Source organism: Onychomys torridus, chromosome 4 (genome assembly GCF_903995425.1).
Source record: "Onychomys torridus chromosome 4, mOncTor1.1, whole genome shotgun sequence".
Classification (NCBI taxonomy): Eukaryota; Metazoa; Chordata; class Mammalia; order Rodentia; family Cricetidae; genus Onychomys; species Onychomys torridus.
In genome coordinates, this window is record NC_050446.1 from 9,786,617 (window position 1) to 9,813,083 (window position 26,467).

General features: G+C 53.4%; 1 protein-coding gene across 3 annotated transcripts in view; it reads left to right on the plus strand.

Moving 5' to 3' along the window:
- The window catches only part of Ntng2 (netrin G2), a 62,992-nt gene extending 37,122 nt beyond the window's left edge, over window positions 1–25,870 (plus strand). Inside the window, exons 5-12 of one of the 3 annotated variants that reach the window (XM_036184025.1) lie at window positions 11,855–12,027; window positions 14,433–14,459; window positions 15,323–15,460; window positions 19,206–19,280; window positions 21,237–21,338; window positions 23,141–23,308; window positions 24,680–24,814; window positions 25,405–25,870. In XM_036184025.1, coding sequence (XP_036039918.1) covers window positions 11,855–12,027; window positions 14,433–14,459; window positions 15,323–15,460; window positions 19,206–19,280; window positions 21,237–21,338; window positions 23,141–23,308; window positions 24,680–24,814; window positions 25,405–25,637 — 1,051 coding nt within the window. In that variant the 3' untranslated portion in view covers window positions 25,638–25,870. The remainder of the gene's footprint in view (window positions 1–11,854; window positions 12,028–14,432; window positions 14,460–15,322; window positions 15,461–19,205; window positions 19,281–21,236; window positions 21,339–23,140; window positions 23,309–24,679; window positions 24,815–25,404) is intronic. The other 2 variants (XM_036184026.1, XM_036184027.1) reach the window with 2 other exon arrangements.
- Window positions 25,871–26,467: the final 597 nt, after the last annotated feature.

The following is a 26,467-nucleotide window of genomic DNA, read 5'->3' on the forward strand; positions in this document are numbered from 1 at the left end:
GGTATGTCCTCTGGCCACTTGGCTCCTTCAGCTTCTCTGCTGACTTTTCTCTTGTGTTAAGTTCAGATGACCTGTCCCCACTATCACACAGCCTACCAAAGATTCAGCCTCCCCACCCACAGGTCACTGTTTTCATTACCCCACGTTCAAGCTGGGGTAGAGAAATACCACCCCACCTTGAGACCCACCCCACCCTCCACTAGCCGTCCCCCTGCTCCCTGTAGACTCCATGAGTCCCTCAAGAAGGAAGTGTCTTGATGACTTCCTTCCCTTGGCAGCCAATGTTGAGAAAGGCCCAGTGAGATTTTCCCCAAATGGAAGAGCAATGTTATCCTGGTAAGAGAAAAGAAGGTGCCAGGCAGTGGTGGCGCATGCCTTTAATCCCAGCACTCGGGAGGCAGAGGCAGGTGGATCTCTGTGAGTTTGAGGCCAGCCTGGTCTATAGAGTGAGTTCTAGGAAAGGCGCCAGGGCTACACAGAGAAACCCTGTCTCAAAGAGAGAGAGAGAGACAGAGACAGAGAGATAGAGAGAGAGAGACAGAGAGGGACAGAGAGACAGACAGAGAGAGAGAGACAGAGACAGAGAGAGACAGAGACAGAGAGAGAAGGCGCTGCTGATTACCTAAAAATACTATTATCCAAAGGGTCAGAAGCCATAACTCTGGCTTTATCTGGCCTCCTGTGTGACGACAGGTAGGCAGTGGGGGAAAGAACAGGCTTTGGGGACCAGTTATGCAGAACCCTTCCTGCAGTGAGTTGCTTCACACAGAGACAAGATGGGCTCTCCCTTGCTCCCATGGGCACCAAGGATATGTAGCTGTGCATGATCCCCTTGGGTCTCAGGCCTTGAGGGCAGACATCCCTGGGCCCCCTCCTGCCCATCTCCAGCACCTCTTATTCCATGCTCACCCAAACTCCCTGCAGCCTCCTCTTTGCCCCAAGGAGCAGGTGACATCACTCGCTGGCTTGGGAGCTGACCTACATTTCTCAGCCCTCCCTGTCTGGGAGTCGCTCCAACACCCGCTCCTCTTGCCCAGAGGAGGGAAGGGCCAGCTCACGATTTTTGTGGCACACTGGTGCCAGGCTGGGGCCCAGATGGTGCCTCCTACTGGTAAATCCTGGGCATTGCCTGCCCCTCTCTGCTGGGCAGGGCACGCTCCGGCCTGGCACAGGCCAGAGTTCCTGCCATCCTCCATGTGACTGTCAGACACCCAGCTGGGCCTGCCACGTGTCCTGAGAGCCAGGCGTGTCTTGTGTGTGCCTTCCCAGGGAGGTGAGCCTGGCCTTGTCTTGGAACTGTTTTGTTCTCCAAGGGCTGGTCCAGGATTTGCCAACTCCAGAAAAAAAAGAGGGGGATAGGCTAGACCCCTGAGACCCTGTGTCTATGGGAGGCATCAGGGCTAGAGTTGGCAGGTGAGTGGGTGTACCCTACAGGAAGCTAAGAGTGGGTACAAACTGGGGCAGAGGTCATGTCTCAGCTACATGAGCAAGGGTGGCAGGTGAAATACTAGGTGTTTTCTCAGGTTCAAGTTTTAGATGAACAGGAAATGGCTGTTAGTCTCATGGGACATAATTATGTGAATAAAACCATTCATTATTTATGTGAAATTCAAATACCACCTCACATCCTGTATTGCTGTTGTTAACATGGAGCACTCCCATGTTGCCCAGGCTGGCCTCAAACCTTTGACCCAAGCCGGCCTCAAACCTTTGACCCAAGCCATCTCCCTACCCTGGTATAGCAAGAACAAGCATGCCCCCCAGCTCCCAGCCAGCGACCGGTGTCGTTATTTGCTATCTGTCATCCACAGGAGCTCTGGGCTCCATGTGGAAGTGATTTCAAGAGGTTAGAAGCTCTGTCCTCCACACTGTAGGGGACCCTCGAGCCCTCAAGCCAGTCACATCTGCTCTGGTGTCTGCTGGCCACTGAGACATGAGGGCTGTCCCTTGGCGCCACCATGAAAGGCTGGGAAGTCCAGCTTTCTCACCCCACTGGCCTCTGTGCTTGCTGGCTCTCAGTCATAGCAAGTGTTGCCAGCCTGAGCCCAGCCCTCGGCATAGACCAGCCTATCTCCTCCCATAAGAAGAGCCACCTGCCAGGTCCACAGGCCACTGGCTACCCAAACACTGGCCTTCATGTCTGCACAGCACTGAGGCTAGGGTTTGAATTTTCCCTTTCCCTCCTCCCTCCTCCCTCTCCCTCGCTCTTTCCCTTGTTTCTCCTCCCCCCCCTTCCTCCATCTTCCTCTCCCTTCCCTCTTCCATCCCTCCCCACAGAAGTCAAGAGCTTGCTCCGTAGTCCGCCAGTGTGTTAGGCACTTAGGAAATTTTAATGACAAGATTGAAAATCGGAGGTCTGAGTCAACCGTTCCTTTCATACCTGAGACCCAAAGAAGTAACTCTTCAAGGTCACCAAGCGAATCAACCACGAGGTCTGGACCAGAAGGTAGCTGCTGAGCCAGCATTGAGAGAGTGAGCCCCCCTCAACCCCCACCATCGTAACCATCAGGATGGGAATGGAGCATCCACCTGCCCTGGCAGATCCTGCAGGCTGCACCCCCATCCCCCCAACACACACCGTCCCTTTCTTCAGGATTTAATAATTTATTCTGATGGCTAAGCTGAGAAGAACTTAGCAGTAAGGGAAGGCAGCCCGGCCATGGTTTTCTGGTGAGTGGTTCTCAAGGTCAAAATCAGTTAAGAGACCCTTGGAGAAGTGATCCTGAATGAAGGAGCCAGCTCCTGAACCCAGGAGGCAGCCAGGGTCCTGGACCACCCACAAAGTCTGGACATGAAGTTGGAGTCGGCACGGTCCTACTGCGTGCTTGCTCAGCAAGGCCAGGCTGCATAACTACTCCACAGCCCTCTGCTGCCCCCCGAGACCCGAGTGATGGCCTTGACCTGTGGGGTTCCTGCCTTCTCACCCAGTCAAAGGGGAGGAGTGAGGCTTTGTGGGTATTCTCTGGATTCGGTATGAATGCAGTGCTGGTGGGTAGCAGGCTCTGAATCACTCACACGTTTGCTTATTTATTTTCCTTGCTTCATCTCCCTAGGGTCTTCTAGATTAGGAAAGGAAAATCACAGGAAAGGCCTGAGCTGGAGGAGGGATGTCTGTCTGGTGTGAGGTGGGACAGTTGCACTTCCAGGAGCTCATGTCTGTCTGAGAGCCAGACAGTTAGACCTCAGGCACTGCCCCGCTCGCTGCCAGAAATGGAGTCAGCATTTGTTGAACATGTGTTTTTAACTACTCCCTCCCCACTTCCTCTTTTGAGACACGATCTTGTGTAGCCCAGGCTGGCCTCCAACTCTGTATGTAGTTAAGCATGACTTGAACTTTGATCCTCCTGCCTCCACTGCCTCCACTGCCTCAGTATGGGGTGGAATGGGATTACTGTTATGCACCACCTTCTCAGTGCCTTACAGATTAGGAAACTGAGGCAGGGTAAAGGTCTTTCCTTTGGCCACAACAGTAAGTGGCCAGCGGGGCCCAGGAAGCAGGGCCACTTCCTCCCAGGCTCTGGGAAAGAAAGAGGAAGGAACTAGCCTCCATGGGTGAGCACCTACTGTGTGCAGAGGACTTTATGCCCATGTTGTCTTGTGTGCGTGTGCCTGCACCACTGGACATGCACCACTGGACATCCACCACTGGACATGCAGTGGCTTCCTGTCCATCATTTCTTCACTCATGAGTGGCCAGTGTCGGTATCCCTGACAACCCAGACATAGAGGGCATTTTTGCTCCCATTCTACAGATGAGCAAATGGAACCCAGATTGGCTGATAACATGCGTACCTGTGCTGGGCAGAAGCCCCGCCCACTGCTGAGTTTCCTCAGGTCTACCTTGGCTCTAGGGCCATTGGGTGGTCAGACATGGAGAGCGGCTGTGGGTCTGGTTGACTTTTGGGCTCCCAGACTGGTGCCACCTTTAGCCCACCATGGGCCCTCAGAACTTTTATGGCCTTCCCAGGCCTCAGTTTTCCAGTTGGCATATTTGGGGAAGGATTGCAAAAGAACTCTCAGGGGCTCTCACTCCAAGTGGGAACTTCAGGGCCGTTTGTCTTTAGCCAGGACTTTTGAAAGCCAGAGAGAGCAAGTCTCTGATGGCTGATGGACAGACATTGCTATTGAGCCAATTCCGGGGCTACCGCCATTCACCTGACTCACCCACATGCTATTCATTCACGCTCCTCAGTTCTGCTAAGACACCCTGTGTGCACCCGTTTAAAGTGTGATTCGGTGCCCTTTGAGATTCATAGAAGGCAAGAGAAGAGCACTGACGTTCGAAAGCTGTTCTCTGACCTCCACACATGCTCTGTGGCACTTACACACACACAATAAATAAATGTCATTAAAAATTTTTCAGCCTCAGCTATATATGGAGTTTGAGGCTAGTCTGGGTTATATGAGACCATCAAAAATAAGCACATCCCTCCTTGAGATAGGGTCTCTCTATATAGCCTTGGCTGACTTAGAACTCACTGTGTAGACCAGGCTGGCCTAGCCCTCACAGATCTCTGGTTGCCTCTTCCTCCAGAGTGCTGGGATAAAGGCTGTGTGCCAGCACACAGCAATTTTAGAACGTTTCACCACCTAGGAGGAACCCTGCTGTCCACAATCCCCACTCTCCCCATAAGCCCAGCATCTCCCACTGGTCCACTCTCCTCTGTGCAGGCTGGCCTCTATGGATGGTTAGTGGGGACTGACTTACGCAATGTGTCTGGCACATTGCTTAGCATCACGTTTTCAAGGTTCATCCAGGTGCAGTATGAACCAGCATTTTCCCTTCATTTTATGACAGAATAATATTCTATTTTCTGTATACACTATATTTCATGTATTTGTAAATAGGTATTAGGGTGGTCTCCAGCTTTGGGATGCAGGAATTTGAGACCAGGCTTCATTTCTTTTGCGTGTGTATCCTAGAGTAAGTAGGGTTATGTTTAACCTCTAACCTCTCATGCATTATCTCCCCAAATTGCCTCAAGCACCCCACTATAGGAAGCAGCTCTGATGTGGTGTTTTAGGGGAGGGATGCTGAGGCATAACAGGGCTGATGGGAAATGGGGCTGACAGGTGCCTCCTCGAAGAAGTGACATTGTCATTCAGCTTGCCACCTCTGCCTCCAAGTGTTAGCTTTGGGAAAGGGGAAAAGAGCTTTGCAGCAAGGGCCAGGCAATAGGAACAGCATGTGCAAAGGCCCAGAGGACAGCAAGGTCAGAACTCAGCCTAGACAGAGGTAGGGAGAGAGGGAAGGAGGAGAGCCAGTGAAGCCACCCACACACAGAGGCAATGTCACCCAGAGGTACTCGTGAAGTCAGGAGAATGAGGAGGCCCTGCCATTAGCTGGGATAGTCTCTGGGCAGCCTCCCTTATGCCAGCCAGGGCAGCTCTCCTGTTCCCCATGGTGCTGCCAAGACCAGGATGCCTTCTGTGTTCTAGCAGAAGTCAGGGCAGGGTTGGGGCTGGCAGGATGGGGCCTGAGCAGAGCCAAGGTCAGGGAGGGACCCACTGCATGGCCCTGAGCAAGCCACACCCCTCCTGTGCCCCTCAGGCCACTGGGCTCTAAGGGCCAGTCTTCCTGCTAGCATGGAGACAATCCGCTTCTCAGACCCAACTGATCTTTTTATGCATTTTTAATAAGCCAAGGTCAATGTTATCACCCAAAGTTGATGGCAATCTTTTCCCTACGTAGCTGATGTCTAAAAATATCCCCTCCTCAGGCCAGAGGAATCTACCCCCGGCTTTCTACAACTGGTATTCCTCTCCAGCTAGCTCAGCAGGATGTTAAATAAGAATTCAGAAGAAGGAAAAAGGAAACGAAACCTTTGAGGTCAGATACATTTTGCAAACAAATTTCTGTCAAAGTCAAACAGGTTTCTTTCTCAAAGGACTTGTCAGAGACCCGATAACACTAATGTGCACTGTGAACTGGGTTGTCGGAGGTGTCAGTGCACCACTGCATGTTTGACCAAAGAGACTCAGGTGTGGCACCTTCTTTTACATGGATTTCTGACACCCTAGGTTCCTGGGGCCCAGTGTTCCCAAGAGAGAGAACCTACAATGCCCGCTAGTGCCTGCCACTCACCTCTGCGCCTTTGGAGGAGTGAGCTGGCTTCTTCACGCTCCACCCTTTAGGTCAGAGCTGCAGTGAAGGCTCATAGGGTGGAGCAGCAGCAGGAGGACAGTGTGTGTAAAACCACACAGGCTAGACATCTGTCTTTGCTGCTGTGACAAAACACACTGGCAAAAGTAATTGGAGGAAGAAAAGGTTCCTCCTGACCCACAGTTCCAGAGGACCGTCCATGATGGCCACAAAGTCAAGGCAGCCCCTAAAGCAGCTGGGCATGTCACATCCACAGTCAGGAAGCAGAGAGAGATGAAGATGAATGCACACTACAGTTCAGCTTCTTCTCTCCAGGATATCAGCCAGGGAATGGTGCCACCCACAGTGGGCAGGTCCTCCCACCTCAACTAATGCAGTCAAGATGAACCCCCATCCCACTCCCACCCCATACATGCACAGGCATGCCTAGAGGCCCTGGGTGATTCTAGGTCCTGTCGGGTTGCCAGTGGACATCACCATCACACTGTCTGCCCTGGTTTCCCTTCTGTTACTATGATAAAGCACTCAGACCCAAAGCCACCTGGGAAGGAAAAGATTTCTTTGGCTTACACTTCCAGGTCACAGTTCATCATTATGAGAAGTTCAAGCATGAAGTAAGGGCTTTGTGATTTCACATAAGATTACCTCCCACCACAGGAGTCCAGCTAACGTAGGCTCATGCTTAACTAGCTTCCTTTCATAGTCCTGGCCCACCTACCCAGGGAATGGTGCTGAGCCCTCCTGTATCAATTAATATTCAGTACGAAACAGCTGTGATATAGGCCAATCTAATCCAGACCTTCTAAGGATTTGACCAATGTGTCCTATGTGATTCATGTTGCAAGATCATTTGGAAAAGTGTTGCCATATGCCCCCAAATCCTCTGCTCTGCCAAAGGGTGTGTCAGTGTGAACCTAGAGAGTCTAAAAAGCTGGGATGTGGCTCAGTGGATGGAGTGCTCACCTGGCATGCATGAAGCACTGGGTTCTATTTCCCTGAACTGCACAAACTGGGTAGTGATGCTGGCCTGTGATCGCAGCACTCTGGAGGTAGAGGAAGGATCAGAAATTGGGATCATCTTTAGCTACTTAGGGAGTTAGAGGCCTGGGATACACAAGACTATGTCTGGAGAGGAAAAACTGACAGAGAAGAAAATAGAACTCATTTATAATCCTGCCCCTTCTTCCACTACTTGTCTTTCTTTGGGGCTTTAGGGTACAGGTTGTGTGTGTGTGTGTGTGTGTGTGTGTGTGTGTGTGTGTGTGTGTGTAATATGGGTGGAAGTGAGACAGGGTATCACAATGTAGTTCAGGCTGACCTAAAACTCACTTCATAGCCCAGGTTGGCCTTAAACTTGTGGCAATCCTCCTGCCTCAGTGCTGATTACAGGCATGAGCTCTCCACTGGGCTATAGACCTGAGGGCTTCACTGTGAGCACTCTGGTGTCTTCCTTGATCATAATCCATGCTCTGTCCTGTGTGAACCCTGTGACCTCTGGAGTTGGATTCTGGCTCCATGTCCTCATCTGTAAGAGGGAGGTGACAGTAGAGAGTAGAATGAGAACATTTGAGAACTGTTGCCTTTTGCCCTCACATTTGGAATGGTCCTTGCAGGTGGAAATAGTCCTCGACATGTGCATTCATGACTGTGTAACATTACACCACTTCCAATGGAGTTGTGTTCCGATAGAGCCTCGTCAACCGAACATCACAACCTAGGGTAGCCTACCTTAAGCACATTCCCATTAACTAGCCATGGTTGGATAGAATCACCACACACTAAGATTATCTTATAACAAACCATCAAATAGCTGAAGTTTATTGAGTTCTGGATGAGAACTCAAATGGCCACCTGGGTATGCCTCTGCCCATCATAAAGTCAAAAGACTGAGGGAGAAAACACCATAACTAAGGGCCTCCTGTACCTTAAATTCTCTTACATATCAGGATGACGTGAATGCAGGAAGACAAGCAGCCTGGACAGCCCAGCAGATAGTGGGCATTTGGTGGGGTTTGCCTCCCATATCCCTTCCCCAGAAGGGGGACACAAGCACAGGAAGAGAGAGGCAGAGATAAGAAGACATGATGAAGGGTCTGACCAGGCTGGAATTTCAAGGGGCATTAGCTGTACAAAGTGTGGACATGAGGAGGCCAGGGGTGATGGGCCTCCTGGGAGGATGTAAGGAGTGGGGTGTTGAAAACACAGAGCATCACTCAGCCCAGGCTGGCATAGGGAACATGAGGAGAGGAAAAGATTCAGCAAACATCTTCCCCAAGCCCATGCTGAGCATAGAACCCAGGGCTAAGCATGCCACACCACAGATCCCAGCAATAGTCTCTATGGGATGATGCTGTCACTAGGTATGACAGGGACCCAAGATGCCTGCTGGTTTCCTGCCTTGGCTCTGGTGCCCAGACATTCCATGTGCCAAGAGCAGCCACAGTGCTGTAAAATGTCAACTAGCCCATTGTGCCCCAGTAAGGCACCCCCAACCACCACCATATGAGTCTTCTCTCCATCCCAGGAACCTCCTCATGCTCTTGCTCATTCTAGAAGGTTCTCCCCTTCTAGACTGTCCTTCAGATTTGGGTTCAGAGATGTTCTTCCTGAGCCCTTTTCTGGTCCACCAGACTAAGTCAGCTGCCCCGTTGGGCAGAATTTCACACAACAGTTGCAAACATAACTGAAGAGCTGGACACCAGCCCTTACTTACGAATCTTGCTGTTTATAGAGCAGGTTTGCAGACAGGCAGGAAGCAGCCCAGCTCCTAAGCACCCCTGTCCCTACAGTGCGTGACAGGCTCACCATCTCACACTTCTGTGTGTGGCTGTCACCATTGTGGGCACACGTGTTAACTGAAGTCCAGCTCTGCCAGGCTCCCTGGAATTCTGTCATGCTTCAGTCACATCGTCCCCAGGCCCAGTTTCTCTGTCCTAAAATGCCCTGTGCACTGTTTGTCCTCCCATTCTGCCCCCCTCCCCTGGCACTGCCCACTCATCACTGACCTTATCATCATTTCCTAGTTATAACCGGGAGCCTGTCAGTAGAGCACCCCATCTTCTTTGTCAAACATTTGACTCCCCAACTCAGAGCCAGCCACAGAAATATTTTTCCTTGCATATTTTAATAAAAATACAATTCCATTCAGCATACCAGTCGGCAATTTGCTTTTCCCAAATATTGACAGTTTATCTTGGGAGTCTGCCCATGTCAGGAAAAGGCAGGCTTGTGCTCACACACACCTGCTTGCCTCCCCAACTTCCCACACATCTTGTGGATTTGGCTTGGTTTTCTGGACAAAGTCTCCATAGCCCTGGCTGACCTGAAACTTTAGATCCTCCTGCCTCAGCCTTCTGAACACCAGGGGTGGCAGGTGTACACCATCATGTGAGCTGTCTCTAACTTTGGGCTGTGAAGACTTCACATTCCCACCCCGACACACATACAAAGAGAGCCAGCCTCCTGCACCAGCAACCATCTGAGGCCTTCTTTTTCCTCAGTGTCTCTACTGTGTATCCCTTCTCTCTCCCAAAAGTCAGTCTCCATTGTCCCATAACTGCACTTGGAAATAGTTCTGGGCTTCTCTAGAAGACAGAGACTTTAAGCACCAGTGTTCTACAGCATCATGACAGCTGCTATGTAGTAATAGCATAAACACCCTTAGGATCAATTGCCGTGTGCCCTCTAGGTATGTTTCACCAAGGCCCAGCCAGGTGCGCACTTGGCCCTGGACTGACAAGCCTTTGGGGTTCCTCCAGGGTTTGCTGGGGACCCCTTCCTTCGTTTCAGTTTTCACTCTCTGCTACCCATCTACTGAGCAGCCAAGTGCGTGCCTGCACTGTGTGGGCTGCATCCTACTGGGTGGCATTCAGCGTGTGGCTCTGCCCTCGGCATTTCTGGTCCAGATTTTGGTCTGATTCAAGTTCTGCTCCAGTGGTGAATGTTATAGAAAGATCCCTGCTTGTGTCATCTGTGTTCTGGGCTGATATGGCTCAATACCTGGAGCCTTCCATTCTTAGGGGTCCTCAGTTCTTTGTTTGTTTGTTTTTGTTTTTTCGAGACAGGGTTTCTCTGTGTAGCTTTGTGCCTTTCCTGGAACTCGCTCTGTAGACCAGGCTGGCCTCAAACTCACGAGATTCACCTGCCTCTGCCTCCTGAGTACTGGGATTAAAGGCGTGCACTACCACCGCCCGGATGGGGGTCCCCAGTTCTATCATGAAATGTTTCTATAAGAAGGAATATGCAGGTTGGGGATTTAGCTCAGTGGTAGAGAGCTTGCCTGGCAAGCACAAGGCCCTGGGTTCAATCCTCAACTCAAAAAAAAAAAAAAAAAAAAAAGTGCCAGGTGGTGGTGCACACCTGTAATCCCAGCACTCGGGAGGCAGAGCCAGGAGGAGGATCTCTGTGAGTTCAAGGCCAGCCTGGGCTACCAAGTGAGTTCCAGGAAAGGTGCAAAAGCTACACAGAGAAACCCTGTCTCGAAAAACCAAAAAAAAAAAAAAAAAAAAGAAGAAGAAGAAGGAATATGCCCTCATTGATGCTAGGTTACCCTGAGATAGAGCTTATGGAGGACAGGCAGAATCCATGCTATTGCTTCCCCTTTATTTACCAGTTTGCACAATGATGAGCTGTCTATGAATATTTGAATAAATGGTGAATAATACATGTGTGGGTGACTTAACAGGGCTGAGGAGCTGAGGTTCTTTCTGTCACCCTCAAGTGCCTGGGTCTTCTGTATCCTTCAGCCAGGACTCTGTATGGACAGGAGTTGCTGGGGCTCACTACCTGTCACCTGTCTACCCACCTCAGTTAAGAGCTAAGGTGGGCATGGAGATGTGGCTTAGTGGGTTGAGAGTTCTCCTAGTGTGCACAAAGTCTTGGGTTCAATCTCCAGCACACACCACACACACACACACACACACACACACACACACACACACATAGATTGTGGAGCTGGAGTGCAGAGATGGTGCAGCCTGTAAAGGCAGCTGTACCCAAACTTGATGACCCAAGTGTCATCCCCAGGCTCCACATATTGGAAGGGAGAACCATCTCCAAAACATTATACTCTGTTTTCCACTCCCATGCTGTGACACACACATGCACACACACTGGATTAATTTAACTTTTAAAAATGGGTGTGCTAGCCAATACCTATACTCCTAACTCTCGGGGGGGGGGGGGGTGGATATGGGAAGATCAGAAGTTCAAGGTCTACCTTGGCTATATAGCTAATTCAAGGCCATCCTGGGCTATGTGAGATGCTCTGTCAAAAGAATAAAAAATAAGCCTGGTGGTAGTGATGGTGCATGCCTTTAATCCCAGCACTTAAGAGGCAGAGACAGGAGGATCTCTGAGTTCAAGGCCAGCCTGGTCTACAGAGTGAGTTCCAGGACAGTCAGGGCTACACAGAGAAACCCTGTCTCAAAAAAAATTAATCAACTAATTAATATAAAAAGGAGTTAAGCTGGTCAGATTGCTGAACCGTCTGGCATAAGCGAGTCTCTCACCACCCAGAGCAGAAGTCTGGGAATCCACAGAGGGCAGCCAGACACAACCTCAGGGGTCCAGGGCACCCCTGGCTGGGAAAGGTCTCCAAACCACGGGAGTGGGCGTCTGCCCTCTGTCCTGAAGGAGAGATTGAGTGTGCGATGAACCCCTGGCCACTCCTGCTCCTGGGTTCTTGCCTTCACCAGAGGCCACTAGGCCGCCTTGGCGCTCACTGACCTCCCCGTCCACTGGTCTCCTCAGATGCAAGTGCAACCTGCACGCCAACCTGTGCACAGTGCGCGAGGGCAGCCTGCAGTGCGAGTGTGAACACAACACCACAGGCCCCGACTGTGGCAAGTGCAAGAAGAACTTCCGAACCCGGGCCTGGCGAGCTGGCTCCTACCTGCCGCTGCCCCACGGCTCTCCCAACGCCTGTACGTATGTAGCCAACCCAGTGGTGGTCCTCATCCTGTGCCCCAGGCCTGTGGCTCGCATGTGCACTTGCACACACACACACACACACACACACACACACACACACACACACACACAGAGGAGGGCAGCTGGCATGGGTGCACACATGTTGACCCTCCAGCTGCCTTCCTCCATGTCTTCCAGGCTGTATTTTCCACACTAGTTGCAGGCAGGCCAACCCAACTTGGGCTTCTCAGCATCCTGCCACCCTTCTCCACTCTGAGAGCAGGGCAGGAGACCCCATGGAGATCCAGGACAGGAGGTACAGGCGAATGTCCCTTACTTACAATGAGTGCTTATGGGGTGTATGCAGCATGTCACATGGTGCCTCTGGCACTGCACCCCCAGCCAGCAAGTGCTAACTTTCACATTTTGCAGAAGTGTCCTTTGAGACGCGTGTCTGAGCCCTTGCTCGCAGCCCAGCCTTGTCCCCAGTTCACTCAGCTATCAAGGGAAGCATGAGAGAGAGTTTCCCCCACACACGTCTGCACTATGAGCACCCTTTGAGGGGCCCTCATGCATGGGAGACCCCATGAACAGGCTTCATGAAATCACAGCTCCCACAGGTCTCTGGGTTGCAAGCAGAGGCGAGCCTAGGCTAGCTGCTCAGACCCTTAATACATGACATGCACCCAATGACCTGTTTCAGATTGAGGCTGCACGAGGATCAGTTGCCACACGTGGCTTCCCTGAGCCCTTACAATACCGTGGCAGTGCCGTGCCTACCACCCACCCCCCAGATGAGTACCCAGAGGCCCAGCCAGCCCAGTGCCCTCCCGGTTCCACACCCAGTCCCAGCCAACATGGGACCCAGTGACAAAGCCAGGGTCCATGTAGTTCCCAAACCACATATCCCATCTGGCACCCTCCCTCACCCCTAAAAGATTCATGTGGCTTTAGACTGATCAAAGCTGAAGGCTGCAGCAAGGCAGACGGTGACAGGCATGGTGTGCGTGGGCTACAGCCGGCACTGTGACAAGCCTTTGAAGGGGTGACTTGCCAGGCACCGCAAGGCACTCAGGGGTCTTCAAAGGCACAGAGGGGGCTCGGTGGGCTGCTGCCCCATCCAGCCCCCTCCTCCTGGGTGCCTCTCCTTATCTCTTTGTCTCCGGAGCCTTCCTTTAGTCCACGTTGCTACTTCTCACTGGTGGGCTGTCCCCTCCATCTGTCCTACAGCCGTACCCCACCCCCATCACTTCTGCTTGGTTCCTTCCTCACCTCCCACCTGTCACCTCCACCATCATGGGCCAAGACTCCTACCTGCTGATCACCTAAGGGGTCACTGTCCCCATGTCTTACCAAACAGACACACAGACCCCAGGGTGGCTATTGTACATCTTCTCTCTTTCCTGCTTTGGGAACCTTCCCCTGCCTCACCCCTGCTGCTCTCTGTCTACCTCCTCTCTGGGACCTCCTCTTCACAATCACAGGGAACACCCCCTCCGAGGTGCCCACCTACTTCAAAGCCTTGGGAGTGAAACCCTAAGTTGTCAGTCCCCCCAAATACAAGGCCCCTGTGAGATCACCCGACCCTCTCCCTCCTTACTCCCTATCCCCAAAGCCAGAGTCTTCTGCATCCAGTCTCTGGGGACTGGATTATCCCACTGTAGCCCTGTACCTTTCTCACCCTCAGGACCAAGCTCTGAGGTCACCTTGCCTCTGCACCCCACTTCTAGCATATACGAGTCCTAGCTCTCAGCTCCCACATTCGCAAGCTCTTGTGGCTGTCGTGCATGTGGTACCTGGAGGTGTGTGTAGGTAGAGACTGGAGTAGGGACCAGGAGGACCACATGCTCCATGCAGCTCACTGTTCCCACCGCAGGTCCCTTCTCAGAAGCAACTAGGGAAAAGCCGTGATGGACTCTTTCCTTTTGTGACTGTAACCGTTCTACTCAGGGGTGACGACATCACTGCTTAAACCAGCCCCAGGCTTCCTTCTGCACAGAGGCACAGAACTCTGAGAGGCCTGGTTCAGCCTCTGCACCACCATGTCTCCCAGCAGGCCACACCTCCTATTCGTTGCTATCTCTGTCCATGAGGACATTATCCTGCCTTAGGAATCTGAAAGTTGGGGCTAAATAGGAGGTGATGCTTGTCACAGTGTCCTGGGGAAGAAACGGTTCACATTGTTCCTTCTGGACTAGAAGCAGCCTTCAGGCAGTCAGTGGTGAGAGTCCCCATAGGTGTGGGCCTGGAGGCTGCCCTGTGACCTGGCAGCTTCTCAGCCCTGTAAGGTCTCCTTCCCTTTAGTGGGGCTGGAGGGACGCCTCTGTAGGCTCCCCCTGCCTTGTACTATGTCCTGTGCCAGGAAGGGGTGGCCAGGCCTTGCGTCTGTCTGACACTGTTACTCTCTTGTACCCTACAGGTGCTGCTGCGGGCTCCGCCTTTGGCAGTAAGTATGCCGCACTCCGTACGAGACTGGGGCTGGGGAATGGCCATGAAGGGGCCTGGCCTCTGTTCCCCACGGCATCTCATCACACCCATCTGCTTCTCTGCCTCTCACCCCAGGTCTCCTAGGAGCTTTCTCATGCTGCTTTGGAAGAAGGACAGGGCCTTTGTGTGTTTGTGGTCCCCTGGCCCCTATTATTCCACACTCCATTCAGTCCTTTGTACACGGCCGGGATAGGGGTCTTCTCCAGCTGCGGTGTGTGTCCTCTGAGTCTGACCATTTGGTACCTCCTCCAGGCAGTCTCCACAGCTGGCCTGCTCTGCCAGAAAGCTGGAAGGGGCAAGCTCTGATCCCAGTGCTTTGGATATCTAGGGCATGTCAGGCTGGGGAGGGGCATCTGCAAGAGTGCAGGTGTCTGAGAAGTCCCAAGAAGGGTAGGGGCATCTGATGTGGGTGGCTGCCAACTCCCATCCACATGGTCCTCCTAAGTGTTTAGTGGGGCCAGGTGGCTGGGCAAAGCAAGGCACTGTAGCATCTCATTTAAACATTGCAAATTCACCCCCTGCCCCAAAAGATCTACCTACTCCAAGAGTCAGCAGGAAAGGGCTTGTCATTGTCAAACTGTGGCAGACCCCGAGCTTCAAGGATGTTCCCAAGGACTTCATCACCCTCCATCATGTTTCTGTGGGGACACATCCTGCCTGACTGTCCTGCCTCAGCCAGACTGACCCCTAACTGGGATTTAGTGGGCAGAAGGAAAGTGAACTCTGCAGGCATCTGGTATTTGCCCCCAACATCAAAGCAAGCGAAGACTTCCCCAGGATGCCTCGACTCCATCCTGTCTTACTTTCTCCATGTCTTGCCAGGTACCAGCAGGTCCAGCAAAAGCCCTGCCCACAAAGTCTCTATGGCCCCTGAGGCTACAAGGAGGGGCCCTATCACTTCTACCCCTTCCACATCTACCATCCAAGTCCCTACAGTCCCCAGCATCCCACAGCCCACAGGTAGGTATGAGAATACACCCAGGGATGCCTGGTCGCTGCCTTCTTTCCCCCCTCACCCAGAGAAGAGCAGACACTTGCTTGCCTCTTAGAGTAGAAACTGTTAGCATCCTAGCCCCATTAAAGCACTGGCTGAGGGGGGTCCCCAGGCCATCTCAGGAAACCATCCCAGGCAGCTGTCCTAGCCAAGGCAACCACTGATGCTCCTGGAACAATCTTCTTCCTGTTCCTCCAAGCATTGTAAAGAAGGGTCCAGAGGCCAGTGTAGCCAAGGAGACAGGGGACCCTGTAGGAGAGTGCCCATGACAGCAAGTCCACCTGGATATTCAGTCAGAGATGGTAGCTTGTCACTCAGACATGTTTTGTCGTCCATCGATGGAGCTAACTCAGGCTCTGTCCCTAGCTGGCCATCTCCTAGGTCCTAGCTGCTGGCCAGTGGGGAGAACAGAGCCCAGTTAGTGAGGAGATCAGAGCAGGAGGACCTTGCGAGGAACCAGACTCCTAAACATTTGTGAGCAGAGACAAGCCCAGGCCACCTTCCTGCCTTACAGCTGTGATTGCAGGTACAGGTACACGCCGGGCCTGCTCACTACAGACTGGCTGTTTGCCCTCCCAAAGCAGGATTTGTGCATCCTAGTGGCGTGGGCCCTGGTGTGGCCCTCTGGACTCACGTGGGAAGGTCTTCCCAGGTCTAGCCCACGCAGGTGCTGGGAGTCTAAAAAGACTCCTCCTCCCAAAGGGCACCAGCAAGATAGTGGCCAAGTAACTTCCTTCTAGCTCTGGGTAGCACATCCCTCCTCCTCAGGGAGACATGGTGGAGGCTCCTTGTTCCTTGGACCTTTCTTCTCCCTCATCCATTGCCCCTGCCTAGACACTCCTTGCCCCTGGCAGGTGACATCTGAGGACAGAGATCCCTCCAGCAGCTGGGGATCAACCCCACACTCTATCTTGTCTCTGTCTGCTGCACAGGGTGGCCTCTCCAGGTCCATTGACAGCCTTGAGAAAGTCACCTCACCAGGACCACACCACAGCTCTCTCTGAGCCCCTCCTCTCCATGGGGACATGTGCAGGGGGCTGGACCAGGAGATGAAGACTTTCAGAGGAAACCTGTTGATGCCAGGGACCTCTCTGAGGTGGAGGATCCGGGCTTTGAGGTCTAGCTGTCTCCAGATGCCTTTGCACTTTGTTGACCCTGTGAAGGACAGAGAGGGGCTAAAACATGCAGGAAAGGGCAGGGTGCTTTGTCTGCCACTGAGCAGTGGTCCCCGGGCCGGGGGTGGGGGTGGGGGTGGAGCTCGGATAGGCACTGGCTGTCAGGTACCTAGGGACCTTGCACCCACTTGGAAACTGTATGGGACAGACTGAAGTTGGAAGTTAAATGTAAGAAGAACGGGGTCTGGGTTGTAAGAAGGACGGGGTCTGGGTTATAAGAAGGACAGGATCTGGGTTGTAAGAAGGATATGGGGTCTGGGTTGTAAGAAGGATGGGGTCTGGGTTGTAAGAAGGATGGGATCTGGGTTGTAAGGACTGGGTCTGGGTTGTAAGAAGGACGGGATCTGGGTTGTAAGAAGGACGGGGTCTGGGTTGTAAGAAGGACGGGGTCTGGGTTGTAAGAAGGACGGATGTAAGAAGGACAGGATCTGGGTTGTAAGAAGGACGGGGTCTGGGTTGTAAGAAGGACGGGGTCTGGGTTGTAAGAAGGACGGGGTCTGGGTTGTAAGAAGGACGGGGTCTGGGTTGTTGTAAGAAGGATGGGGTCTGGGTTGTAAAGAGGAAACAGGATCTGGGTTGTAAAGAGAGGGTTGTAAAAGGGGGGGTGTGGGTCTGGTTGTAAGAAGGACGGGGTCTGGGTTGTAAGAAGGACGGGGTCTGGGTTGTAAGAAGGACGGGATCCGGTTAAGAAGGACAGGGTCTGGGTTGTAAGAAGGACGGGGTCTGGGTTGTAAGAAGGACGGGGTCTGGGTTGTAAGAAGGATGGGATCTGGGTTGTAAGAAGGACGGGTCTGAGTTCTAAGAGTCCTCTTGGAGCACACGGCTGGCTGACTCCAGGATTTTGCTAGTGAGCAGGAGGCATACCCATCCTCCAGGCTGCAAGAGCAAACTCCCAATGAGTGTCAGATCTATATTTCTGAGCCCTGTGCTGCATGGCTGAGCATTAAGGGGAGGAGGAGGCTTCAAGGTAACAGCCAGCAGCCTGCACCTTAGTTCCTGCGTGGCCACTGAAGCCTGTACCCAGAGTCTCTGGAACACTTACTTGGCATACCTTCGGTCCGGATGCCAATTGCACTCAGGTGTCTGGCTGGCTACACAGTGTTCTCTTGCCAGTCTCACTGTGGGAGGGATCGAGGCTTGGGAAGAAGGCCCTGCAGCTATGGAATGCAAATTATACCTCAATAAAGCTGGGGGTTTTGCTTTTTTTTTTTTTTTTTTAAACAAAAAGGAGAAACAGCTTCCCAGGGTCCCAGGAAACACACAGGCCACGCTGGAGCACAAGGCTGACTCCATTCACTCCCCGCCCCTTCTACCTACCACATGGGACTACTGCCCTGAAGTCTCAGGTGCTTGGAAGTGGTCCAACCGTTAAGACCTCACTAGCATGGGTTCTTGGTCCCAAAGGACCTTTGGAACACAACACAGGACACCTGAGCACGTCCCAGAAAAACCCAGGCAGAAACTTTCTCTTCCTGGACCCAGCACCTTCCACCAGGTTCTCAGACCTCTGTGGCTACAGCCCAGCTGGGCCTTGAAACCCCAGCCCCAGATGTTTCTCTCTCCTGCCAATGTCAAGCCGTCTGGAAGGCAGCTCTGTGTTGGAAGCCAGGCTGAAGCGCCTAATCCTTCCCAGCCTCCTCGTGGGGGTGGGAGCCAAGCTCAGAAGCAAGATGCCTTCGGGGTGGATTTACCAGGGCTCTAATTAAGCCCTTGCCAATTTGGGTCCTGCGGCCTTGTCTCTTCACTGAATACCATATTAATGTCAATTTGATGTCCAAAGACTCCAGGCTCCCAGCTGGGAATCTCCCGCCGGTTTTTAACTGTTAGAATTTCTTTTTCTTTCTCCATCAACCACCATTTCCATTTCCAAAAGGGAAGGCATCAGCTCCCCCCCACCTGTCTACCCCCCTCCCCCCACCTCCGCAACACACACAGCCTTCTCCCAGTTCTGTCCCTTGAATTTGGCAGTGATTGCTGCCCTGTGTGCCTTGCTTTGTGTCCAGCTCTGGGAACTGAATGTTGGGGGTGGAGGAGTTGGTGGCCCATGACGAGGTCCCCTAAACCTCAAGCCAAAGATCAGAAGGTGGAAGGACAGTGATCAGAAAGGCGAGTTAGACATTGGAGGACACTCTGGGGGAACCTTCTAGAACCTTTCTCAATGTGTCTAGCATCTTGGCCAGGACATCACTTCATTAGCCTGAGGTTTCACACACAGGACTTGTTCTGATTGGCCCTTAAGTTGTAACAGAAACCACACACAGGGAGGGAAGAGTCTTTGAAGGCTGTGCCCCAGTGAAGGAAGGACTGTCCAAGACCACAGAACCTCAGGCATGGGGGCCTCCTCCCGTCAGGCTTCTAGTGTGTGCACTCCCCTGCAGGCTGCAGGAGCCTAGATGCTGCCTCGCCAGTGGACTTGCAGCCAGGTCCTTTGGCCAATGTAGACAGAGTCTGTAGTGTCGCTTCTTACAGGGGCCTCTGGGGAGGGGAGGGGCGTCATCCCTCACGTGTTTTGATTTCTTCTCTTCTTCCTCCCAAGGGCAGACCAAGCCACCTGCTGTCACCCTGCTTGGGGACAGCTCCCTCTGGCCCCAAGTGTCCACCAGTGCAGAAGGTATGGGGGCAGGGCCTATGCCAGGCCTGAGACCCTGGAAGCTCCGTCTTAGACCTTGGACCCCTCCCTCTGTAGTAGGGGTAGCAGGCTTATATGGTGGGCCTTGGGTAGGAGGGGACCCCAAGAACTAAAAGAAGTGGGAGAGAGACCTCAAGAGTCAAAGCAATGAGGTAAAGGGTCTGGTAGCTACCCTCACCCTCACTCCCAACTCTGTCCACAGTGGAATCCAGGAGGCAATGTCTCTAAACCTTCTCCAAGGGCTTCAGAGTATGTAGAAGGAACCCCTCCTCTCCCTCCTCACAATGTGGGTCACAGGGTACCTGGGCAGCTGGTAGGGCTCCGAATAGGGGTGTTTGCAAATAAATAAAGGTAGCAGGAGAAGCCTGAGGCAAAGACTTAGCCTAGGGGCTGGGGATGTAGCTCAGTGGTAGAGTGCTTGCCTAGCAAGCCCAAGGCCCTGGGTTCGATCCTCAGTTAAAAAAAAAAAAAAAAAAAAAAAAAGACTTAGCCTAACAGTGGACAGTGCCAGTTAAACGAGGGTGTGAGCCATGTAGAAGCCCGCCAGGACTGGTCAGCTGCAGGGGCTCATCTGTAGTCATATGCGGACGTTCAGGAGCTTGCTTCTCTTGGGGAAGGAAGGTTGTCCTCAGTTGCCCCCAGATGACCTGTTATCAGTCCTATCATTCTTGCCCCGTCCCATCAAACACCTCAGGCGCCCCTCCAGCCCAGGGGTGAATGAGGCAGGCTTTGAGCGCCCTCTGCTGGCAATTTATTGCTTTATTGCACAGCTAGTGAGGGTTGGAGCTTTCGCTTCTAGCATCCTAAAGGTCCCTCAAGCAACAATCCTCTCTAGTGACGAATACACTAGTCATCTCCTGCTCTGGCCCCACTGAAGAGCCAGAAAGTCCTAGAAGGAAGCACAGAGACTGATTTCTCTGAGACAGTAGCATGCTCACCTCTAAGAATGGGGCTAGACATTGATGGAGTTCCAGGCAAGGAAGGGCTGCCTACCTTCTTGGCTTAACGAAACTTGTGAGTCTTATCCAAGGACAGCAAAGGACCTACCCTATCTGGAACAGAGAGATGTCCTCGGAAGAGAAGGAGATGGAGTCTTAAAACTGTTTAACAATATTTATTAGCTGGGCGGTGGTGGCGCATGCCTTTAATCCCAGCACTTGGGAGGCAGAGGCAGGCGGATCTCTGTGAGTTCGAGGCCAGCCTAGTCTACAAAGCAAGTTCCAGGAAAGGCACAAAACTACACAGAGAAACCCTGTCTCGAAAAAACAAAAACAAAAAATATTTATTTTATGTGTATGAGTGTTTTGCTTATACATATGTATGTACACTTCATGTGTGCCTGGTGCCCATGGAGGTCAGAAGAGGGTACTGGGACCTCTAGAACTCTGTGACTGGAACTACAGACAGTTAAGAGCTGACACATAGGTGCTGGGAACTGAATTCATGCCCTCTACAAGAGCAACAAGCGCTCTTAACCACTGAGCCATCTCTCCAGCCCCAAGATGCAGTATTTAATGCCAGGTTTAGACTCAGAATTTGATGACCAGGGGAGTTCGGGGGACAGAGGGAGAGAGCAAAAGGGCAGTGACATTTGCTTTCAATCGTCCAAATATCTCTCGGTGACAGCAAATGTCTTAGTACCGGTGTGGGTAGGAGAGGGGGGAGGTATTTGAGGATTGGTCCCACAGATGGGTAGGTATCCTGGGCAGCAGGTGTACACTCATCGATACAAGGCTTCAACCTGGGACTCTGAGGAGAATCTCACTCCACATCCGAGGACCCTGTGGTCTCTCCCTGACTCAAATGTGAACAGTTGAAAGGGTTCCCTGGTGCCAGCCTGAGGAGGCACTCACAAGTCTTAGTCTCCTTGGGTGCAAATGGCCTGCCCTGGTGGATGGAGCATGGCAGGTGTAAGCACTTGTTTCTCATCTTTCTAAGCTGTGGCTACCTCGGCTGCTGCCCCCTCTCAAGCCAAGGGCTCCACACTTTTCCAGCTCAAGCCCAGATCTCCTCAAGTGATACCCATTGAAGAATTTCAAGGTAAGATGACCTGGGCCAGGCCTCCCACCTCTTCCCCAGTTCACTGGAGAAAAGCAAGGCAGGACAGAGCTAGTCGGTGCCAACTCAGAGAACCCTCCCAGAGCAGCTGGGTCAAGGTTAAGCAGCTCCAGCCCCAAGGGAGCTGAAAGCAGGGATGAGTCAGAAGCCAACTCAAGCACAGTGGGCAGGCACATGGCAGAGGAAGCAGCTGCCACAAATAGCCTGACCTGGCTCCCCTGGGAGGTGTGGCCCAGGGGCTTGTCTTGGTTGGAGTGGAATCTGGGACACTTGGGTCACTGGCAATGCTCTTCGGGGGCATTTGGAGGATGCCTCACCTCCCTGATGTCTCTGGAGGGCCCAGGTGAAGGGACAGGTTAGGCAGACCCATGGGTGGGCCCACCAGCTCTCCTAGATGTATCTCAACGGCATTTCTCCAGGGTCTCCTGTGTCTTTAACCATATGGTGACCAGATCAGCACCTGCTCATCACAGAGAGAGGGAGCTGCCAGGTGGTGGTGGCACATACCTTTAATTCTAGCATTCGGGAGGCAGAGGGAGGCAGATCTCTGTGAGTTCAAGGCTAGCCTGGTCTACAGAGCTAGTTCCAGGATAGCCAGGGCTACACAGAGAAACCCTGTCTCAGTAAACAAAAAGAGAAATAGAAGCCTTAGGACTGAAGTCCTCTAGGGATAGCAGCTCAGATGGTGGCTAGCTTTCATGTTCAATGGCATGGGGGTATTGAGTGCATTAGAAGGGACCCATAATGGTGAGCCATCCTGCAAAAGGGAAAGTGACCCTTCACATTAACCTCTGCCACCCCAGCTCCTAGGAGCCTTGACCCAGGCAGTCATGGTAGTAGAATTTGGAGAATCAGCCTAAGAACTGCAAGTGGGCTAGGTATGGTGGCGCACGCCTTTAATCCCAGCATTTGGGAGGCAGAGGAAGGTGGGTCTACAGAGTGAGATCCAGGACAGCCAGGACAGTTATATATCACAGAGAAGCCCTGTCTCAGAAAAAAAAAAAAAAAAAAAAGGAAAGAAATGCGTGTGGCAGGCTGGAGATGTGGGGCTTGGTTGGTAGAGTGCCTGGTACACAGGAATAAACCCTGGGCTGGAGCTCCAGCACAGCACTAACTGGATATGGATTTGTATACCAGTAACCCCAGGAGGCAGAGGTAGGAAGGTCAGAAGTTCAAGGTCATCCATCAATCATAGCTACATATTGAGTCCGAAGTCAGCCTGAGCTACATGAGGCCCCGTCTCAAAACAACAAAACCAAAACCACTTAGAGGCCTTGTGAATGGTCCCACAGTGGCTCAGAGGTAGCTTCCCTTGGTTTGAACTGGGCAGGGAGATTCAAAAGGGGATGATGCTCAGAGTCTTGCTGAAATGAGCAGTACTGTGCCCATCAAGCTTGTGGGGAGTTCTGGCTAGTAAGAAGGGTCCTGCGAGGACTTCCAGGGACAGGGACAGTTTCCCTCTTGCAAAGCAGCATGGGAGGAAGGTTCTGTTCCATTCCATCATGTCCACATTTGTGGATGACTCTATTCATCCCTGGGTCCTTGAGTGGACCATGGCAAATATGAAACCTGGGCTCTGCCCTCGGCAAATGCGGCCTGCAGCACACCCCCAACCCTTTGCATGAGTCAACTGCTAATCAGCCCCAGCACACGGGAATCCTTCAGATAGCACTTTGCTCTGACACCAGTCAGGTGTTAGCATGCCCTAGCCTCCTTCTCTGTTTGCCTCGGTTTCCCCCAAATGCTCACTGGCCACTGGTGCTTCTCTCACTTGGCTGATCCAGACTGTGAGTGCTACGGCCACTCCAACCGCTGCAGCTACATCGACTTCCTGAACGTGGTGACGTGCGTCAGCTGCAAGCACAACACTCGGGGCCAGCACTGCCAACACTGCCGTCTAGGCTACTACCGGAACGGCTCTGCCGAGCTGGACGACGAGAACGTCTGCATTGGTGAGCACCAGTACAGGGGTGGGCCTCAAGACCCTGGGGAGGGACAGACACTGCGGGGTGAGGCCCTCTTCATCTGAGCATCTCTGGGGACAGAAGCCCTTTGATCTGCTGCTGTGACCCCCAACTCTGTGTGGGCACTGGGAACAAAGAGGCACTAGTTAGGGTGAAGGTTTGCCGTGCACATTTGGCTCATCCTCTGTCCTCTCTGGGCTCCTCAGAAAGCTGGGGGGTGGACTGGGTGAGTGGTCTCTCGCGCACACTCTTCTGTTGTTGAAAGTGTCCTTTACATCTTCAGAGCCGGCCTTATAGAGCTGTGCCTGCCATCATAGGCACCCACTCTTCCTTCAGTGTTCGGTTCCAGCACTGGATTTTCTGTAGAGAAGTCCCAAGGTGCTCCTTGGGCCTGGACAGGGGACAGACCCTAAAAGCCAAACCCATAGCCTCCAACTGACACCCAGGAGCATAGAAGGGCTGTCAGGACTGCCTAACTCCTGGCCTGGTTCCAGCAGGGGCCAGGTCTCAGGCCTGCGAGCCGCTGATCCTAGCCATGAGCCGGCAGGACCACTGCCCATCCCCCACCAGCAGCACCACCTGCCGGCTCAGTTGCAAAGCGAAGAGCTGTCACTCTGGATCATGGCTGAGGCCTTCAGATAATTCCATCAACTCTAAAGTCATCAAACAGAATTGTGTTGCCAGTGTCACACAGGGCCAGCTGCAGGGACAGGGCAGGGCCTCGGAATGTGATTAGAGGTGCCTCTTTTCCTTGTCTGTGTCTCCATCTCAGGCCAAGCACTGGGCTTCAAGGACTGGGGGTCAGGGACACACAGACCCTACACACACACACACACACACACACACACACACACACACACACACACACACTCCACCTCCCCCTAAACCAGCTAAGGCAGGCAGGAAGGAAAGGTAAGCCTCTAGCTGCTCTTCCTCCCGGCCTTGAGGGGAAGGGTAACACACACAAGACAGCATCCTGGACAGACACCTGTCACCTGTCACACTCTTAGTTTGGAATTGTAAAGAATCAGTCCCTTTCAGCTGTACAGAGAAGGGGATGGGACTGGCCCAGGCCTCACAGTGGGACGAGAAAAAGGATGTTGGATGTCAGGAGAGGAAAAACTATAGAGCCTCCTCTCCCATGCGGATGGCCCAGCAGTCCATCCCCACTGCAGCCCAGCCACGAGCTCTCTTGTAGGGAGCATCGCCAGGGAGCGCAGGCAGAGACCCAGCTAAGGGATACATAAACAGGGGATATAAAGGTTGGGCCTGGTGCAGGCCTCATTTGAAGGTGAGCACAGGCCTTTCTCACTGCACGTGCCCCATGCACTTGTCCGTCTCCCCCACCGCCACCCCCAGAATGTAACTGTAACCAGATCGGCTCTGTGCACGACCGTTGCAACGAGACAGGCTTCTGTGAGTGCCGTGAGGGTGCGGTGGGGCCCAAGTGCGACGATTGCCTTCCCACGCACTACTGGCGCCAGGGATGCTACCGTGAGTAGACCAGCCCCTTCAGGCTGGGGGAGGGGCCAGTATGGTGGGAGGGGCCGACGTGGGTCTACTGCGGCCTGGGGTGGGCTTCTAGCAAGTGGCTGCAATGGGAAGGGCCTGATGCAGCTTGAAGAAGTTCAAAGTGGGTGGGTGGGGCTCAAGCCAGGTCTTCTGTTGGCGGAGTCCGTGGCAAGTGGGAGCCTGCCAGGAGGGGAGCTGGGGGCTTGAAGGGGAGCTGGCTGGACTTGGCTGGGGGCGCTGCAGTTTGCGCTAAAGAAATAAAGGCTTGGGGAGACCCAAGGGACATAGTCTGGGAGAGCGCTCCAGCTACCTGCGGCAGAGTAGGCGAAGCTCTGGAAGCCGACCGCAGTTGCTCCTGGAGGGCCGCGCCACTGCCCGGGAGGAACTGGGGAGTAGGGCTCACAGAAGAGAGACACGCAGGGGCCAGGTCCCACCGAGCAGGGCTGTTTCTCACGGTGTGCGTCCTAAGCATCGCGAGCCCCACTCGGGCATGGGGGAGTGGGACCCAGCTGCCCATTGCAGAAGCTCAGTCCCTCCCCACAGCTGCCTCAACTGTCCCCTCCGGCCCGCAGCCAACGTGTGCGACGACGACCAGCTGCTCTGCCTGAACGGCGGCACCTGCCTGCAGAACCAGCGCTGCACCTGCCCGCCCGGCTACACCGGCGTGCGCTGCGAGCAGCCCCGCTGCGACCTCGCTGATGACGGTGGCCCGGACTGTGACCGCGCGCCGGGCACCGCCCCGCGCCCCGACACCCTGCTCGGATGCCTGCTGCTGCTCGGGCTAGCCGTCCGCCTGGGCTGCTGAGTCCGCTCTAGGGGTCCGGGGATCCCGGGCCCGGCGGCGACACGGGTGCGGCCGAGCTCCTCCCAGGTGCTACTTGCAGAGTCCTCCCGCCCTCCCTGCTCCGCCCGCGCTCACCAGCCCCGCCCGGCACTGTCCTCGCCGCCCACAGGGGGCGCTGTGGAGCCCTGGCCCGGCGGACTGAGATTTTCAGTTTTTTTCTTTTTTATGACCCAACGACCCTATCGTTTTTTTCCTTTTTCCCTTGTTACTTTCTTCTTCTTCTTCCTCTTCTTTCCTTCCTCCTCCTCTACCTCCTCCTCTCCCACTTCTTTCTCCCCCCCCCCCCCCTTCCTTTGCTGGCGTTGAGACAGGGACCGGGAAGGAACGCTGCTCATCCCAACACCCGCAGGTCCTGCCACCCCTACACACAGAACTCTTGCGCACACCCCAGCGCCTGTTCCTGACTGGCACCACCAGCCAGCGGACCTGAACTCCAGTTGCCTACAACTCTAGTCGCTGACTTGATTCTCTTTTGTATCTTTTTTTTTTTTTTTTTTTGCACTCACCAGACCCCAGGCCCCCAAGGAGGCCTGGAGACAGAGGAACTCACTGTCTGAGGGAGGGGTAGGACAAAGGGCGGGGAGGGGCGGAAACCTTGTTTTCTAGAGAACTATTTTGTTTGTATCCACTGTCCCTTGTGAGGAGGGGCTCAGATGGGAGCTGGTCACTGAGGGTGGTTGATGGTGTACAAGCCCACAGTAAAGGGAGTTCACAGCTGCCTCCGCCCTCTTGCTTTCTGTGTTGACAGACACGCCCGAAGGTTTGGATAAAGAGAGGAACCCACAAAAAAC